This window comes from Mustela lutreola, chromosome 4, assembly GCF_030435805.1.
Source record: "Mustela lutreola isolate mMusLut2 chromosome 4, mMusLut2.pri, whole genome shotgun sequence".
NCBI classification, from domain to species: Eukaryota; Metazoa; Chordata; class Mammalia; order Carnivora; family Mustelidae; genus Mustela; species Mustela lutreola.
Genome location: NC_081293.1, coordinates 128,931,409 through 128,948,931, shown reverse-complemented (window position 1 = coordinate 128,948,931; position 17,523 = coordinate 128,931,409). Strand labels below are relative to the sequence as shown.

Genomic DNA, 17,523 nt, shown 5'->3' with positions numbered 1-17,523 from the left:
CCAAAATAATGACTGTGGCTAATTTTTAAGCAGTTGTAATAGAACTTATACAAAAATTCTAGTCAATCGATGCCACTCAGGTCACAAGCCATACTTATAATTATATGCTTAGAATTTTAAAATTGTGCTGAATCCATGATTTCAATAAAATAGAAAAATGCATAGCTATTATGACAATGTACTAGTCCACAGGGAATGAAGGCAAGATTTAGAATGGAGGAAGCAGGACTAAGAACAACAGCTAGTTCTAGCCTTACTATAAATATTAAGTGGATAATGTTTTCAAAATATTCCATGAACCACAAATAACAGTACACAAATTCATTATCACTACAATTACTGGGCCACAAACAAATGACATAAAAAAATTAGTTGATTCCACTGCTCACACAGTGCTTTAAGAAGCTCACCATATTCTTTATGCCATTTGACTCTGAAATCCACTAAAGTGGTTTTTAAACTGTCATGTACATTTTGTCTCCAGAGAGATTTTAATATATAATACTTCACTGTACTAAAAAACCATATTTTATGTAATTATATTCTATTTGGCATTTCAGAAAATGCATTTAGATTCTATAGAGTATATAATTTTGATATCATTAATAAAGTTATAACTGTAGAAACAAAGACAATTTTTTTCCTTCTCTGAACATATTTTAGTGTATATATATGTGTGTGTTCCTCAAAGTGGTATTACCAAAAAAATCTGAGCTCTCTTAGCTCTCTTAACCCTCATAATAATTCCATGAGATAGGTGTTATCCTCATTTTGAAATTAAGATATCTGGGATTGGGGCACCTGGGTGACTCAGTTGGTTAAGTATCTGCCTTCAGCTCAGGTCATGATCCCAGGAGCCATGCCTCAGGCTCCCTGCTCAGTGGGAAGCCCGCTTCTCCCTCTCCCTCTGCTGCTGCTCTGCCTACTTGTGCTCTCCCCTCTCTCTCAAATAAATAAATAAAACATTTTTAAAAATCTGGGTTTTACAGAAACTAAACAGCTTATTCAGGATCACATTGCTGAAAAATGATAGCACTGCATTCCACCTGACTAAAGCTTTAACCACAGTATGGTCAGAGGTAGCCTATTAGGCTAGATGGGCCTATATGGATTTTCTTTCATATTATGTTTTCTTATCCTGGAGATCTAAATACATAAATAAATTTCTAATGTTCTCCTGCCTTTTTTGGTTTATATGGTTTAAATTTGGTAAATTCACTGTTTATTTAACCAGATAAGCAGAAGAAATTTTGATAAGATGAAATTCTGACCAGAGTTACTTTCTATGGTAAACATATGGGTTGATGAAAGATTTGCAATCATGACTTTTTTTAAAAATTATTTTTATTTTTTATAAGCATATATTTTTATCCCCAGGGGTACAGGTCTGTGAATCGCCAGGTTTACACACTTCACAGCACTCACCAAAGCACATACCCTCCCCAATGTCCATAACCCCACCCCCCTTCTCCCAACCTCCCTCCCCCCAGCAATCCTGTTTGTTTTGTGAGATTAAGAGTCACTTATGGTTTGTCTCCCTGATATGACGAAGTGGTGATGCAATCATGACTTTTAAGAAAGTTATACTACAAAGTGAGACACACTAGCTTTAATTTTGGTTATTATTATTTTTTTTACCTGTATAGTAGGTAAATCTTTACATAAGATCACAATTATATTGAATAGCAATTTCTTCAATTCAAAATCTTCATAGGAATTAGAAAGCTTAAGACCTTTCACCAAAGGATTTTGACTTTTAACTGTGAGGGGGAAAAAAAGAAAATAAAAGTAAAAGATAAAGTAATGTTTAAGACTCATCAAGATAATTATAGGTTGAAAGTTTTATGGTTTTTACCTTCTGTAAAGGTTGCAAATAGTATCAAATCCCTGGTAAAGCCACATTCCTAATATAAATACATAGAAGAATGATTGAATTAGATGGAAATTACAGATGCTTATATTTACCTAATATTTAATCATCTTTATCAGATTCCCCTTGTCATTCATTTGAATTCATAAAGTACTAATAATAGAAAGGGATGAAAGCAGGAAACATATAGCCAGATAAACTTGTAATTTATTTAATATAAACTTCTGTTGGTTCTAAGAAGTATTTTTATATTATTCTATGAGTATATTTTAAGATGCTGACTAAAATTTGGTAATTACCCAAAATGTGTTAATACTACAAATTACTGGGGCGCCTGGGTGGCTCAGTGGGTTAAAGTGTCTGCCTTCAGATCGGGTCATGATCCCAGAGTCCTAGGATGGAGACCCACATCGGGCTCTCTGCTCAGCAGGGAGCCTGCTTTCTTCTCTCTCTCTCTCTGCCTGCCTCTCTGCCTGCTTGTGATCTCTGTCAAATAAATAAATTAAATCTTAAAAAAAAAAAAGACTACAAATTACTTTTCTAATTCATTATCGTATTATACCTTTAAGTGACAAAATAAGGGCAAAAGATACAGTTATTTTCAGCAGCTTTTCTTCTTAAACAGCCCCCCTCCCACCTTGACCCCAACCACTCTCATTATATGGTTTCATCAGGTCTAATGGGTTCTACTTAACATAAAAAACCCTGAAGAATAACCAGAATTGCAAACATTTCAGCATGAGAGAACACATTTCTGCCACAGATATCCTAGCTAGACTTTGTAATTCGGGAGAGTTTAGTGGGGCAAGTCCCTAGGTTTTTGAGCTTGCAGTGTTACAGTGCTACTGCTTTAGGATCCATATGGTTTCTTTAAATGTGAAGATGTTATTTGACTCATAAAATTCACCTGAATGCTTGCAAGGATGCTAATGAGAATTTATTAACTAAGCAGGAGCCTCCAAAGACACATATAGGTTTACCCATGCATTGCAGTCTTGACTAGAAAGCTAGGTAGGATTGTTGCCCCCATTTACACATTATAAGTTCTATCTGAACCACTGATATGGCATTGAACCCTTCATTCACAAATTTCCTTTATTTTTATTTATTTATTTTTCAAGATTTTATTTATTTATTTGACAGACAGAGATCACAAGTAGGCAGAGAGGCAGGCAGAGAGAGAGAGAGAGCGCGAGAGAAGCAGGCTCCCCACTGAGCAGAGAGCCCGATGCGGGGCTCGATCCCAGGAGCTTGGGATCATGACCTGAGCTGAAGGCAGAAGCTTTAACCCATTGAGCCACCCAGGCGCCCCTCACCAATTTCCTTTAAATACAACTTAGAAAGTTTATGGCTATATGGATATCATTGCCAAAGAGCTCTACTCTGGGATGTCAATCATTCAGTGATTTTTACACTATAAAATATGCCAAGGCTCAGCTTCTGGGATGGCAGAGTAGCTCCCATAAGAAATATTCCTGAAGGTAACAATTATAAACTCGGAACAAAATATAAAAACAACTGTCTTGTGATGAAAACCAAGCAGTTACTGGAGGGGAGTCAGAACTGTCAAGATGGAGATGGCACTGCATGGGTTTCCCTTTTGTTAAAAAAAAGGCATTTAGACAGAGGCCAGGACCTAGTCCACACCTTGTGTAGATCCTGCAACTCAGAGTAAAGCTGTTATCTTAGTGGTTTGAATATTCAGAGGGCAGAGGTACTCTCAGGGCAACTACTGCTACTGGAAAGTGAAGGGGGAAATCCCATAAAAGAGAGAAAGGGAACTTCAACTTCTGTGTATAAGCTCCCAAACGTGTGGCTAATGCCTGATTCATGCCAGGGCAGAGAATACTCAAGCATCCTAGGTAAGGCTAAAAGAAATGAACTGAGATTTGACCTGCCATTTGTCATAGGGATGAGTAGCCTAACTAAATGCCCATGAATACAAAAGAATAAATACTTTTCAGAGGAGTACACCAGAATCCACAGTAAAAAGGCTCAGAATAAACAGAAAGACAGGAACTCTCAGCAGAGAAATAGAAACTATAAAAAGGAAACAAAAATTTAAAAACTAAAAAAGACAACATCTAGAATAAAAATGCACTGGATGGGATTAATAATTAATAATGGAATGAAGATGAGAGGGGAAAAAAGTCAGTGAATTTAGTTGTATAGACCAATACAAATTATTTAATCTGAAGAATAGAGAGAAAAATGATTGAAAAAAGAGAACACGCCTCACAACAAACATGCATGTAATCTGAATTACAGAAGGGGAGAGAGAGAGAGAATGGGGCTGATAAAATACTTATAGAATATGATCAAAAAAATTTCCAAATTTAGTCAGTTTACATACTCAGGAAGCCCTATGAATGAATCTTAAGCAGGATAAAAACAAAGAAAATCACATCTTGGCACATAATAGTAAAACTGATGGAAACCAAAGGTAGAGTGAAAATCTTAAAAAAATAGCCAGAAAGCAAAATGATACATTGTCCATGGGGAAACAAATTGAAAAAACAAATACTTCTGATCAGAAACATGAAGCCAGAAGACAGCAGAATGGTATCTTCAAGTGGTAAAATATAAAAGTGTTCAAACTAGAATTCAATATTCTGAAACTTCAATAATTAGGCTGAATTAAAGATGTATTGAGATAAAAGAAAGTAAGAGAATTTGTTCCCAGCAGCTAGCAGATCTGCATCATAAGAAATGGGAAAGGAAATTCTTTAGGTGAAAGAGAAATGGTTCCAGATATAAACTCATATCACCAGCAAGGAAAGAAACACATCATACATAGCAAATATGTAAGCAAATTATAAAATATGAAGAGAATCTCAAGTTTACAAAAGAACTGGCAGAGAATTGGCAGAACTACTGGTGGCCATAATGAAATTACAAAATATCTTGCTATCACAAGTTCATAAATATTACAACGTTGTTTAGGAATCCTTCCCCCCGTTCAAGCTATTTCCACAACTAAAATTCATGCAATGTGACTCATACTTACGATCATTGGTGTTCCAGGATTTTGAGCTATAATTGTAGTGATTACTAATATATCATTTCTAAGCTGACGATCATAATGACTAAAACCTCTCATAAACAGATTTTTAAATACTTCCTTCAAAGCCCTGGAAAGTAAAATCAGATCTTTAAAACCATATTTCCGTGTAAATGCTACTTAAGTGTCTATCAACAGAATTCCCTTTTTATATCATACTATTCATTTTGAAGTATTTTTGATCTTTTCTACATTTCTAAATCTGCCATAGGAGTCAAGTCTCTATCAGATAAGAATCCATCCATCCAAATCTATACCTGTGGGCAAAGTAACTGCTAAACTACTTAAAGGCTTTTCTTTGTTCTTAAGATTAAAAAGTCCTACCCCCTTACCAAGGCTTATCAAGCCTTTCATGTTATGGTCCCTGCTAACACTGTTAGCTTCATCTCTCACTATTCTATTTTCTACTCTCAATATATTCAGTACCTTCCAGGGTTTTTTTTTGTTTTTTTTTGTTTTTTTGCCAAATTCTATTTTCACTTCTGTTCCCCTGTCTAGGATGCTCTTTGAATGCAAAACTCTTCTGTGTTGCCAGTTCGTATTTATCATTCAGATACCAAATTAGGGTTCATCAGGAAGTATTTATTAACTCTCCAAGTCTGGGTCAGGTTCTGTGGACATTTGTTGGTTTGGGCATTTGCTGGTTTGCTTCCTAGCACTCATTTGCCCTTCTTCTTCATCTTTTTTAAAAAGATTTTATTTTTTTAAGTAATCTGTACACCCAGTGTGGGGCTTGAACTCATAACCCCAAGGTCAAGAGTTGAATGCTCTTCTGATTGAGAAAGCCTGGTGCCCCTTGCTTGCCCTTCTTATGATAACAGTACCCTTATTTTTATTTAGGCATTTACCCCTTTGGTCTTGCTAAGATGCTCTGAGCTTCCTTTTAGCCAGAGCATTTCTCTGTCACTAGTAATTCAATCTGGAATGGTATATGGCCAACCCAGACCACTCAGGACCAATAGGGACTCAAAGAATTTTCTTTGGCCTTTCAGAAGAGCAAGTCTTCTCTTCTGCTTGATTTGGGGTTGTGATTGTGTGAACCTCAACTTGTTAGGTCTCACTATGTGGATCTTGAGAATAAAGCTAACACAGTGGAAGACTGTAGAGGGATGATGAAGGCCCACATCCTGTTATTTGCTGTGCACATGAAACCAGTTTTATCCTTGACCTTGTAGTTATATAAGCCCATAAATATCCTATGTGATTTAAATCCGTTGGATTGGGTATGCTGAATCACTCTTTTCTAGAGAACATGTAGCACTGTGATAGTCTATTTCATAGCATTAGTTGTCTGTTTACTTGTCTATCTCCTAATAACAATGTAAATTCCATGAAAGCAGAGATCGTGTCTGCATTGCTTTCTTTTGTAGTTCTATGGCCCAATACTGAAGTTGGTATAGAGCAGACAATAATTATTTGATGAATAAATGGATAAGTTACTTGAAGACTCACTTATATTTTATTGCTAATGCTTACTGCAATATCTGGAAGAGAGTAAGTGTTTAAAAATAGGTTATTGGGGATACCTGGGTGGCTCAGTGGGTTAAACCACAGCCTTTGGCTTGTGCCATGATCCCAGGGTCCTGGGATTGAGTCCCACATCAGGCTCCTTGCCCCATAGGGAGCCTGCTCTCTTTGCCTCTGCCTGCTTGGGTGTTCTTTCTCTCTCTCTGACAAATAAATAAATAAAATCTTTAAAAAAATAGGTTACTGAATGAGCAAATGAAATAGTTCTTTTAAATGTCTAATGTATTTTATACTTATTCAAAGATATAATTTAGCTTAGTTAATAAGCTACTTTAAAAGCTTTCCAAATAGGAAAAACAAAAACCAAAAAAACAGCTTGCTATTGCAAAGATGCATTTACACCACAACATAAAAATGATGTTGGACATCACTCAAAATGGACAGGACTCAAAAGCCTAATTGAACACAAATTCAAACAAAGATGTTAGTTATGTTACTGGCTATCATTTTAAGGTTAAAAAACATTCCTATCTAACCACTTACTTACAGCAAACATTCCAAGTTACTAAGTTGTTGTATGGTTTCTTCTTTTGGAGATTTTTCCAATAAATTCCAAAGTATTTCTGAAGAACGAAACAGAAGCTGTCCAGAGGGGTCTGGGTCATTGAGGTGAGCACAAATTTCTTTGGCTGCTTGTGCTTTCAGCATTAAAGTGCAATTAACTTCTGAAAATAAATTTAGAAATTATTTATGTTGTACAGTCTTGACACCATTGGAAAGAAACAAAAATAGTTGAGAATGAACTATCTAAAGTTAATAATATACAAACCAGAAGTTGAGAGATGTTGGAGAGCTTTAAGTACCCAAAGTTTCTCAACAAGTTGATTTTCAAGTAAGGTCAATGATTCGACCATTGTTTTTGCCAATCCACTGACCTCAGCCATCTTAATCTTGTATGATGAATTTGCTTGCTGGTAACCTAACAACAATTAGTTAATAAATATGTACAGTTTTCTCACATTGTAACCATCTATGTTCAGACAAAGGAATGAGTAATATTATTAAACAATTGCAATAAAAACTTAAAAAATAGTTTGGCATTTTGAAATTGTATAGCACAGGGATAGACAAAATTTTTCTATAAAAGGCCAAATAATGAGTCAATTTTGAATTGATTCATTAAAGTTAATATATATTATATTAAATTTAAGGTCAAATTTAATTATATATATATATATATATATATATATATATATATATATATGATGTATGTGCTCCTTATAAAGGTCAAGGATTTAATTATTTCTTCGGAGTCTTCTAGCAGAACAGACAATATCTGAAGAGTAATTGGGCGGAGTCATCATAAACATTTTCCAAGAATACTGACTCATCAAGACCCCTGGCTCAGGGGCATAAGTGACTTAATGGAGACACCTATTGTTTCTGAAAGGCTGAGAAGTCAGGTGTACCTGACCACAATCTTCAATAAAAACCACAGGCCCCCAAGCAAAGTCAAGACTCACTCTTCTTTCCTTTCTAAGTCTTCTGCTCTGTCCATATCTACACTCTCTCTATGTCTTCAATAAACTCTGCTCTCACTTCGACTTGGCTTGTGTTTGATTCCTATCCTGCACAGAGCCAAGGACCCTTTCGGCCAGTCCTATGGGAACCCTTCTGGGTCCTTGGAGCTAGCCAGCTTGCATCAATACCACTGTGTCTTTCCAAGTTCAAAGAGAATGAGAAAGAATATTATTTTACAGACATAAGTTATTACTAAAAGACTATTGAAAACTTCACCTGTAATATGCTTCTTTGGTGGTTCTGCATGATAAAAGTCAATAATACACTTACAAATTTGTATCCTCAATTCAGAATTTGGTATTTTCATCAATTCACCTGCCAGAAAGAGAAATGAATGCTATTTAATAACACTGTCATGTTTACTTGCAAATTTAAATATGTTAGTAGTAAGATTAAAAATATCCTTACTAGAAGTTCAAACTGGACCATGTAATTTTATTTTTTTATTTTTGAATTTTTTTAGAGATTTTATTTATTTGACAGACAGAGATCAAAAGTGGGCAGAGAGGCAGGCACAGAGAGAGAGGGGGGAAGCAGGCTCCCCACTGAGCAAAGAGACTGATGTGGGGCTCAATCCCAGGACCCTGGGATCATGACCTGTGCCAAAGGCAGAGGCTTTAACCCACTGAGCCACCCAGGCACCCCAGGACAATGTAATTTTATACATGCACACATGCATACGTAAAATATCTTGGATCTATCATTATAACATTGGCCCCTCAATCAATTCAGCCTCTCCTTCTCAAGAAGAAAAAAATGGTAGTTAATAACATAAATGCTGGAACCAGACTGTTTAAGATTAAATAATGGCTCTGCCACTTACTACCTACATAAACTTGTGTCACTTTTCTCATCTATAAAATGTGTATAACAATAGTTACTATTTTAAAGATTGTTGTGGGAATTAATATGAAAAAATGCTGAGAATAGTGTCTGGCATATAGTAAGTTACTATTATTATTTCTGGCAAGATATGGGTTAACATATTTCTCTTTAACTAAAGAACCAGTAATTTGTTGCCCCTAATAATGCATCCTTTGCTTAGAGAAGTTCCAAGTGAGCTCTGCTTTTCAATTTGCTAATAGAATGGAAAACAAAGAGTTTCTGGGCAATCTTTGCCCTACCTGTAATAGTTTCATGTTCAAGTTATCTTGGTGGAGATGAAGGATTGGGAGGGTTCCTTTTAAGGCATATCTAAATTATTTCTGAACTGGCTTCAGCCTATACTTCAGAATGGTTTGTTCTTGCTCTGATCAACTACAAGTTATCCCTAAGAGAAGCCAAAAATGATCCATGGAATTCTGGAAATGTTCTGTATTCTCTGCATGCCTGGGACAACTGGAGTTGGGAAAATCAGCTTCAGGGCTGAACCAGATGCGGGGGAATTCTGTGAGGGAAACAGATAATGTTCCTGAAACACTCCTGTTTTGCATTAGGACTTGCATAATGTTCACCTCTGGAAATGATCAGTGAGTGGGGATGCAAATGGACAGGAGGAAGTACATAGGAGAACCTCACCCTTGCTTTAGGAGAATCTGTCTGCAAAAGATACCACTAAAAGAGAAGAAAAAAAGAAGACCGTTTCAAGACGATTCCCCTCCCCCCTTTTTAAAAAATACTTCCTTTCATGTTGAAAAATCACTATGTTTTAGGAAAATTCAGTCAACAGGAACAACTAAAATTTTCCAACAAAACTAAACAAATGTCTAAATGTATGGGAAATTGTAAGTTTTCTCATCTGCTTCCCCACCCTTTTAGTTCTTGTAAATTTAGGTCATTTCTCACAGTATCTGTTTTATAATGTCAGGACAGAGTGCCAACTTTTCCCTCATACATTTCCAAAATCCTACTCTTTTTTTTTTTTTTAAGATTTTATTTATTTATTTGACACCGAGAGAGAGAGAGAGAGAGAGAGAGATAGATCACCAGTAGGCTGAGAGGCAGGCAGAAAGAGAGAGAGTGAGGGGGGAGTATGCTCCCTGCCGAGCAGAGAACCCAATGTGGGGCTCCATCCCAGGACCCTGAGATCATGACCTGAGCTGAAGGCAGAGGCTTAACCCTCTGAGCCACGCAGGTGCCCCCAAAATCCTACTCTTGAATCAGAAATAACTATCACTTTAGAGAAAAGTTAATATGATCAACCACTATTAAGTAGAAACTGGAAGTTATTAGTAAAAATGAACAGCTTTTGTTAAACCCATTATAATCTATAGTGTTATTTTAGTTTAAACTCACGTTGCCAGCAATCAAAAAACAAGGGATAGGATAGTAGCACTTGCAGTCAACAATGAGTGTGAAGGGAGCTCATTTTAAGCTAAGAGTTCATATTTACTTCAAGTTTCTAAGGCAGGCAAGCTGTTCTTCAGTAGAGAGCAGACTGACACAGTAAGAAAGAGCATGTATTTATCATGCAAATGCCCACCAACACTCTTAGAGGCAACTTTTAAAAATAGTAAGGGCAACAGAACAATTTTTAAATGTTATCAACGAAAACGACATCTTTTATCTGTTAATATTATCATGTCCTCTTTAGGGTTGGCTTCCCAGTGTAAATTTTGATGCTAGGGATTCACAGAATTAAATTTTCCCATTAGTTCAGCCCACTTGTTCCTTGCAGTCATCTTATCTTATAGCCCATGTTTATTCTGATTTCCTTGGCATCTTTATCCACTCTAGCCCATAATAATTTCTCCCAGAATATCTACCATTGAAGACTATGAAACTTATATAGATATAAAAGGATTAGTATTTCACCATTTTATGATTTTTATTTACAATTCTAGATTATTTAACAGATAATTTGGATCTCAGTGCTTCTAGCAACTAATTAGATTCTAGCAATTATTAAAGTTTAATGTTGAAAACATTTTTGTGATTATTGAGAGGTACATATACTTCTGATTTACAAAAAAGTTAAATATTTCAACAAACTAAATAACATCAAGACAAATAAGCATCTGCCAGTCCTTCAATTAAGGAACACAGAATCTTATTGGTATCATAAAATGCCTCAGTAGAAAACAATGCAAAAATTATCATCAAGCATACTATGACTAATTCCCAACCAGAAACAAGAAAAGAACCTGCATATGAAAGAGTACTCTTAAGACTTAGTGACTAAAACATTTCTTTCTTGTCAGTAGGGCCTGCCATATGCTATACCTCTCTACCTGAAGAAATCTTAACTTACCCAGAAGCGCGATTGAATTAGCAGTATCTTCAGCATATGTTATTTCATCTGATACTTTCTTTTTCAAAAATGGCAAGCTTCAATAAGAATGAAGAATGCAGGAGTTATATTTAATTAAGTCCTTAACTGAACCATCATTTGCATCTCTCCCATCCCCCTCCCCTCCAGCAACCCTCAGTTTGTTTCCTGAGATTAAGAGTCTGTTATGGTTTGTCTCCCTCTGTGGTTTCCTCGTTTCATTTTTTCCCTCACTTCCCCTATGCTCCTCTGTCTTGTTTCTCAAATTCCTCATATCAGTGAGATCTCTATAGGACTTTTAATTCATGTTTTTCAAGAAAAAAATTTCAAGATATTTCAAGGGCTAGCTATGAAATAGCTAGTGTTTTGTGTGTTTGTTAGAATTTTTCATTTGAAACCAATAACTTATTGTTATCCAGCTCCTTGTTGGATCTCTAAAGTGAAGAACTCTTAAATTACTTCTTCTGGTCCTCAAACTTTTTTCTTTTCTACCAAAGGAAACAATCTAAAAGATAAAGCATTAGAAGAGCTTTCCTCTCAAAAGGTTATGAAAATCATACACATTAAACTTCTGATGTAGTGAGAAAACATACTACACAGAAGCCAAAACAGGAAGACTAGGTTTTATTTTTTATTTTCAATGTTTTTACCCCCAAAAATGTCTTGAGAAGGGGATCAAGTGAGGGTGAGGTGTGGAGAAATACATGATGATGAGAGCATAAATTAGGAAAGGAGAAAAAAATTAAATAATGTGAATAATTATGAAATATGAGGGAAAGTAAGGAGTACAATTCAAAAGTCTGTCACTTTATGTAAGGAAACATTCAATCACAGCTTTTATAGAAAACCAGTTCTTGGTAGAGCTCCTTGCTGGCATTGCTCAAAGTCATGCTTATAGGCCTGGTATTCTAGGACTTTGAGAGCCTTGAAATTTGAAATGATAACAATATAATCTCACATCAATATAATAGTAATTTCCAGTTAGTACATAAAAATTCCTTAAAAGCACCAGAGCAATAATTTATTTCTTTCTTTTTCACAGTCTGTATTAAAAGCTAAGGCATGGTAAAGGCATCTGATTAGTTATTTTTGATTATTTTGCTCAGATAGCAAAAAAATTAAGTGTATATGGGGCACCTGGGTGGCTCAGTGGGTTAAGCCTCTGCCTTCAGCTCAGGTCATGATTTCAGGGTCCTGGGATCAAGCCCTGCATCGGGCTCTCTGCTCAGCAGGGAACCTACTTCCCTCTCTCTCTCTTTCTGTCTGCCTCTCTGCCTACTTGTGATCTCTCTCTGTCAAATAAATAAATAAAATCTTTAAAAAAATTAAGTGTATATAGTTATAAAATTTTTAAATATTATTGCTACAAAATGTAAAACAGTAAAAACTACCATATGTATGTAGTCCTAATAGTATTATTTGTATGCTAAAAGAAACATGCTATTTAAAAAATTAAATTGGTAGAAAGATTTAGAAGTTTAAACTAATGGAAATGTTTATACCTACTTTAAGAAATCTCCTCTACTCCATTATATTGAAAACTAAAAATGGGTATTTTAATGTATATTTGGATTACTTACTATGTGGCAGCAAAGAAGCTGACGATATTACTAGTTCCCCCAAATGGTTGGAGAAACAATAGTATGGAGGATAGGGTATATTAATTTTATAATGCTGACCTCTAATTAACATAAAAATATATACCAAAAATGACTGGTGACATTTTATTCTTCATTCAAATTTGAAAAATCAATAAAACATGAGTCAGAACTTAATATGCCTTGGAGAATCAAGTTTTGTAAAGAGGGAAAAAAAACTAGACTGAAACTACTTAGAAGTGTTCATAAATTTTCTCAAAAATTCTCCTAAAAAAAAAAAATCACAATTTCTTGCTTTTACCTCACATTTATTATTAACTTGAGAACTACTTAAAATGACAAACATTTTAATATACTTACAGTTTAATCTCTTGTGGCTAGCTATCTTGGACTACAGTAAAACTGACTGCCTTTGAAATATTGACTGGAATCAAGTGATCAGGTGAGGTTTTCTGAGTTATTACTTTACTATACCATACTGTATATCTTTGTAATACAAAATAAAACATAATAAAATACTGCATGCTAATGTAAAGTCAGTTAAAGAAAAATAACTTACCCACATAATTGTAGGATATTAAATGCAGATTCTATAAAGTGGGGCTGGTTTTCAATTTTTTCTGCACACAGATTCAAAATTTTAAATATTTGTGCTAAATCCCTTAGGGGCTTTAATATTTTTAGTTAAGAAATAAAATTAAGATGAAAAATTACCATATTCTATACAGACTTCTATCAAGAAAGTCTATAGAATTCCATCTATTTTATTAAATGTGGTTGACAATGTTTTAATTATACTAATTTTGAACCCTAAATAGGAAAAATTAGAACCATATTTGTCTCGGGATCATTATTCAATTTTTGCCTCAGTAACCTCTTTTCAAAATATTGTTTTCTCTTCTCCTCATATCTTTAGAATTTGATTACAAACTATTATATCATGGATTCAGCAGATCACTAACTATTGGCAATAAGTAATAACACATTGAAAAACGTTAATCTTTCAACTTTCCCCCACTCACTTACAAAACATACACTGCTCCAGAATAAACAACCCAAACCTACTTTACTTTATTTTATTAACTTTATTCAGATGCATTTTCTTGCTTTTAAGGTATAAATTGAGATTTTATTTCATTTAAAACTAGTATAAAAGCAAAATTTACCTCTTCTAAATCTTGAAATAAAGCACCTTTTTTCTATTTAAAAAACCCACTGGTACATAAACACATTTCACAAATTTTCTTTTACAGCCAAGGAAACATGATAGTTGTGACATACTTCTTTGGTTGAATCCTATCACTTCTAGTCTCTTTCTAGGACCTTTTTAGGAGAAGATGGGGAATCTGGATATATTGGAAGTACAAACCTCTGTTAACTACCCATGGAAGTGACCAAGATACTTCTCAAATTTATTTTTGCTTTATGTTTTATCATATATAAAGGCAGCCTAAGAAGGGCCATCAGAAATAGAACCATTTGGGGACACTTAGACAGCTCAGTCAGTTAACCAAGTCCAGCTCTTGATCTCTATTCTCAGGGTTATGAGTTCAAGCTCCAGTGTGGAGTCTACTTAAAGAAAAAAAAAAAAAATAGAGCCATTTGCCACCAAATCTCTAATGTGAAGAAGTAAAAAATGATGGAGGTGTTGAAGTATCAGGGTAAGATAAGGAAAGAAATCACTTGCTAGTGGACTTTTTTGGCTACCAATAAATAATGCTCAACATCCACAAACCCTCAGGTAACTGATAGGCATAACAAATCCATATAAAAGAAGGTTAAAATAAGGCAAGGAAAGAATTAAAATAAAAATTTAAGGCACATTTCCCTGAATGGGATCCTTAAGATGTTTGAAATACTGAAACAACCTAATATTAGAGACTTCCATCTTCTTTAGAAAACTTCTGGAGGTTGTGGAGATCAATACTACTGAAGGGGTGCTCTATAGACCATTGCCAGTTCTGAAATTCTCTGTTACCAGTCCGTGGTAAGATGACTACAGAAAGTGAGAGTTTTCTGTGACAACTGTATTGCCTTCTGTAATAGCTAAGTTATATGCAAAGCTTGTAATCACCACCACCACCACCACCACCACCCATAAACTGGTTCTTAAGCACAGATAGTTTTGGATTGCACTGGTTTCAATATGTTCTGATCAGGTGGTATGTACAGTGGGGGATAACATATTCATAAACTATTGTACTGGTTATCATGCACTTGCATGTACATTAGCTCATTTAGTCTTCCTAACCACCTCATGGGTGCTGTTATCTCCATCTTATAAGGGTGGAGAAGTTAAGAAGTTTATCAACATTACATCTAATCAAGTAAATTGGTAAAAACAAGACTTTGACTTGGTCCTCCTAACTAGGTCCACTATCTCTCTGAGTCTATAAAAACTGCCATTATCCACATAGAATTAAGTACATTAATCTGTTTCTTCAATTTTATATTCTGAAAAACAAAAAGTATAATTTTGTGAAAAACACAAAATATTAGATATTTTCTGTGGTAGACAGAATAATGGCCTGCCCAAAGATGTCCACAGCCTAAGACCCAGGACTAGTGAATATGTTACCTTACATAGCAAAGGGACTTTTCAGATATGATTAATTTAAAAATCTTCAGAGGGGAAAGTTATCCCAGATTGTCCAGATAGGCCCACAGTTAATCAGAGGGATCCTACCTGGGGAAGAGAGAGCCAGGAGAGGATCAGAGAAGATGTGACCACAGAAGCTGAGGTGAGAGTGGTACTACTTTATGGGGCCATGAGCCAAGGAATGCCAGCCACCTTAGAAGCTGGGAAAAGCAAGGACAGAGATTCACCTCGAAAGTTTTCAGAAGGAAACCAGCCCTACCAACATCTTGACCTTAGCTCAGTGATGCTGACTTTGGACTTCTGACCTCCAGAACTGTAAGACAAAATTTTGTGGCACTACGTTTGTGGTAATTTGTTACAGCAGTAAGAGGAAAATAATACAGTTTCTAATAAAATTCTCTCATTTCAGGATAAATGAAACAAACATACATATTTATGTAAAGGATACAAGTCCGTTCTGATAACACTGCACCAGTTTCTTGACAGAGTTAAGTTGTTTTTCTTCTAAATCATCCTAAAACAAGTTATCTATTTTAGTACTTTTGTGTCATTAAGTCTGTTGAGATTTTAAAAATTTTCTTTAATATAAAAAGAAAGTAGTTATTAAAATTATCAAGTAATTCTTAAATTACTATGTTATAATGTAAGCATCATGTTTCCTGAAATAGTGAAGGTAAAAATAAATGTATCATTTACATTTGATTGGGAAACTGAGAATCAAAACTAAGTTAATATAAAAGCAGCATTTGTTTCCAGAAACAATATTAACGATACTTGAATTTGCTGAGCATTTTTCTATGCCATGCTCCATATATATGTACTATAGATACATGTTATTTCATTAATTTTTAAAACAACCCTTTAGGAAGGTACCATTACTATATTTCTTTTCCAGAATAGGAAACTCAAGCTGAAACACTAATTTGTCCAAGATCACCTAGCTAATAAGTGAAAATGTTAAAAGTCAAATTTGACAATCTGACTGCAGAAATTGTATTTTTAGCCTCTAAATTATGCACAAACATCTTCCGCCAATTAAAACAAAACAAAACTCAATACAGTGATGTGTTTGTTTGTTTGTTGTTTACATAACTGACTCTGTCCTTCTAAAGTTCTTAAATCCTTCGTGAGAAGCTGTGGCATTTTTTATATATTTTTTGGTCTACTCTTATTTAACAACTAGTAGGAGCTCTATGTGGTTGAGTTTTCCTTTTTTAAAATGCAGGTATACTCCAAATTAAAAGTAACTTTTATAACAAACACAGCCAGCAAGAAATACATTATTTTTATTGTCCTTTTTTTCTGTGTTAAAATGTAGAAACTAAAAGATGTTAAAACAGTAAATAAATTTTTGTGCCTACTAATCACTAGACATTGTTTGGTTTTGATTGGCTCTACCGCAATCAACCCATTTTCCAGAAGTAGGCAATCTTAATCTTGTAGTAATTTTATACTGTGTTAGCTTTTAGGCACTCTGTTGATTCTTGGGTAATGTCAGGAGAGTGTGGCGTGTGAGCATGCATTAAATGCATTTATTATCTTTTCTCCCAATGCCTAAACTCTCCACTTTGAATCTTATATCTGAAATCATTTCATCTCCATTCCATTTAGTATAAGATTCCTCTCAAAATAGATTACTTATGAGTATGTATGAGTGTTTGTGTGTGTGTATCTCCAGATTTCATAGCAGAAAATTTTAAGTAGCACCTCACGATATGCTTTTTCTACCCTTGCTCCCCACATCCTACTTGTTAATAAGCAATTAATAAAGGCTAGAAGAATCTTCCTCTGCCTTATGATTCCTTCTGTTTATAGCCACCATTGATTTTCCCATCCCACAAACCCAAATCTAATCTCCTCCTCCAGCCTCCCTATCAGTTTAAATACATTCATACTAACTTATTTAAACAGTCCTTGAATATAAGACACTATTTGAAATGTTTTCAACAACAACAACAACAAAAAAAGAAACAAGACTTATTTTGGGGAAATACATGTTACCTTTCAGGGAATCATAGTTTATAAGCGATATAGCAGGGAAATTTTCTCTAAAAGCTTACTGTATCAGTCTCTTCAAGGAGGTTGATGACACGATTGAGGTCCATGGTCTTGAAAGCACCCTAAAAATACACACACCTC

General features: G+C 34.8%; 1 protein-coding gene across 10 annotated transcripts in view; it reads right to left on the bottom strand.

Annotated features, from left to right (window-relative positions):
* The window catches only part of CFAP69 (cilia and flagella associated protein 69), a 51,937-nt gene that overhangs the window by 23,344 nt on the left and 11,070 nt on the right, over window positions 1–17,523 (bottom strand). For 4 of the 10 annotated variants that reach the window (XM_059171057.1, XM_059171060.1, XM_059171056.1 and 1 more), the window contains 10 exons: window positions 17,445–17,504; window positions 15,833–15,898; window positions 13,345–13,454; window positions 11,170–11,246; window positions 8,196–8,294; window positions 7,228–7,377; window positions 6,946–7,123; window positions 4,878–5,001; window positions 1,856–1,904; window positions 1,639–1,760 (listed from right to left, as the gene is read on the bottom strand). In XM_059171057.1, coding sequence (XP_059027040.1) covers window positions 1,639–1,760; window positions 1,856–1,904; window positions 4,878–5,001; window positions 6,946–7,123; window positions 7,228–7,377; window positions 8,196–8,294; window positions 11,170–11,246; window positions 13,345–13,454; window positions 15,833–15,898; window positions 17,445–17,504 — 1,035 coding nt within the window. Of the gene's footprint in view, window positions 1–1,638; window positions 1,761–1,855; window positions 1,905–4,877; window positions 5,002–6,945; window positions 7,124–7,227; window positions 7,378–8,195; window positions 8,295–11,169; window positions 11,247–13,344; window positions 13,455–15,611; window positions 15,698–15,813; window positions 15,899–17,444; window positions 17,505–17,523 lie in introns of those variants that run through there. The other 6 variants (XM_059171059.1, XM_059171058.1, XM_059171062.1 and 3 more) reach the window with 5 other exon arrangements.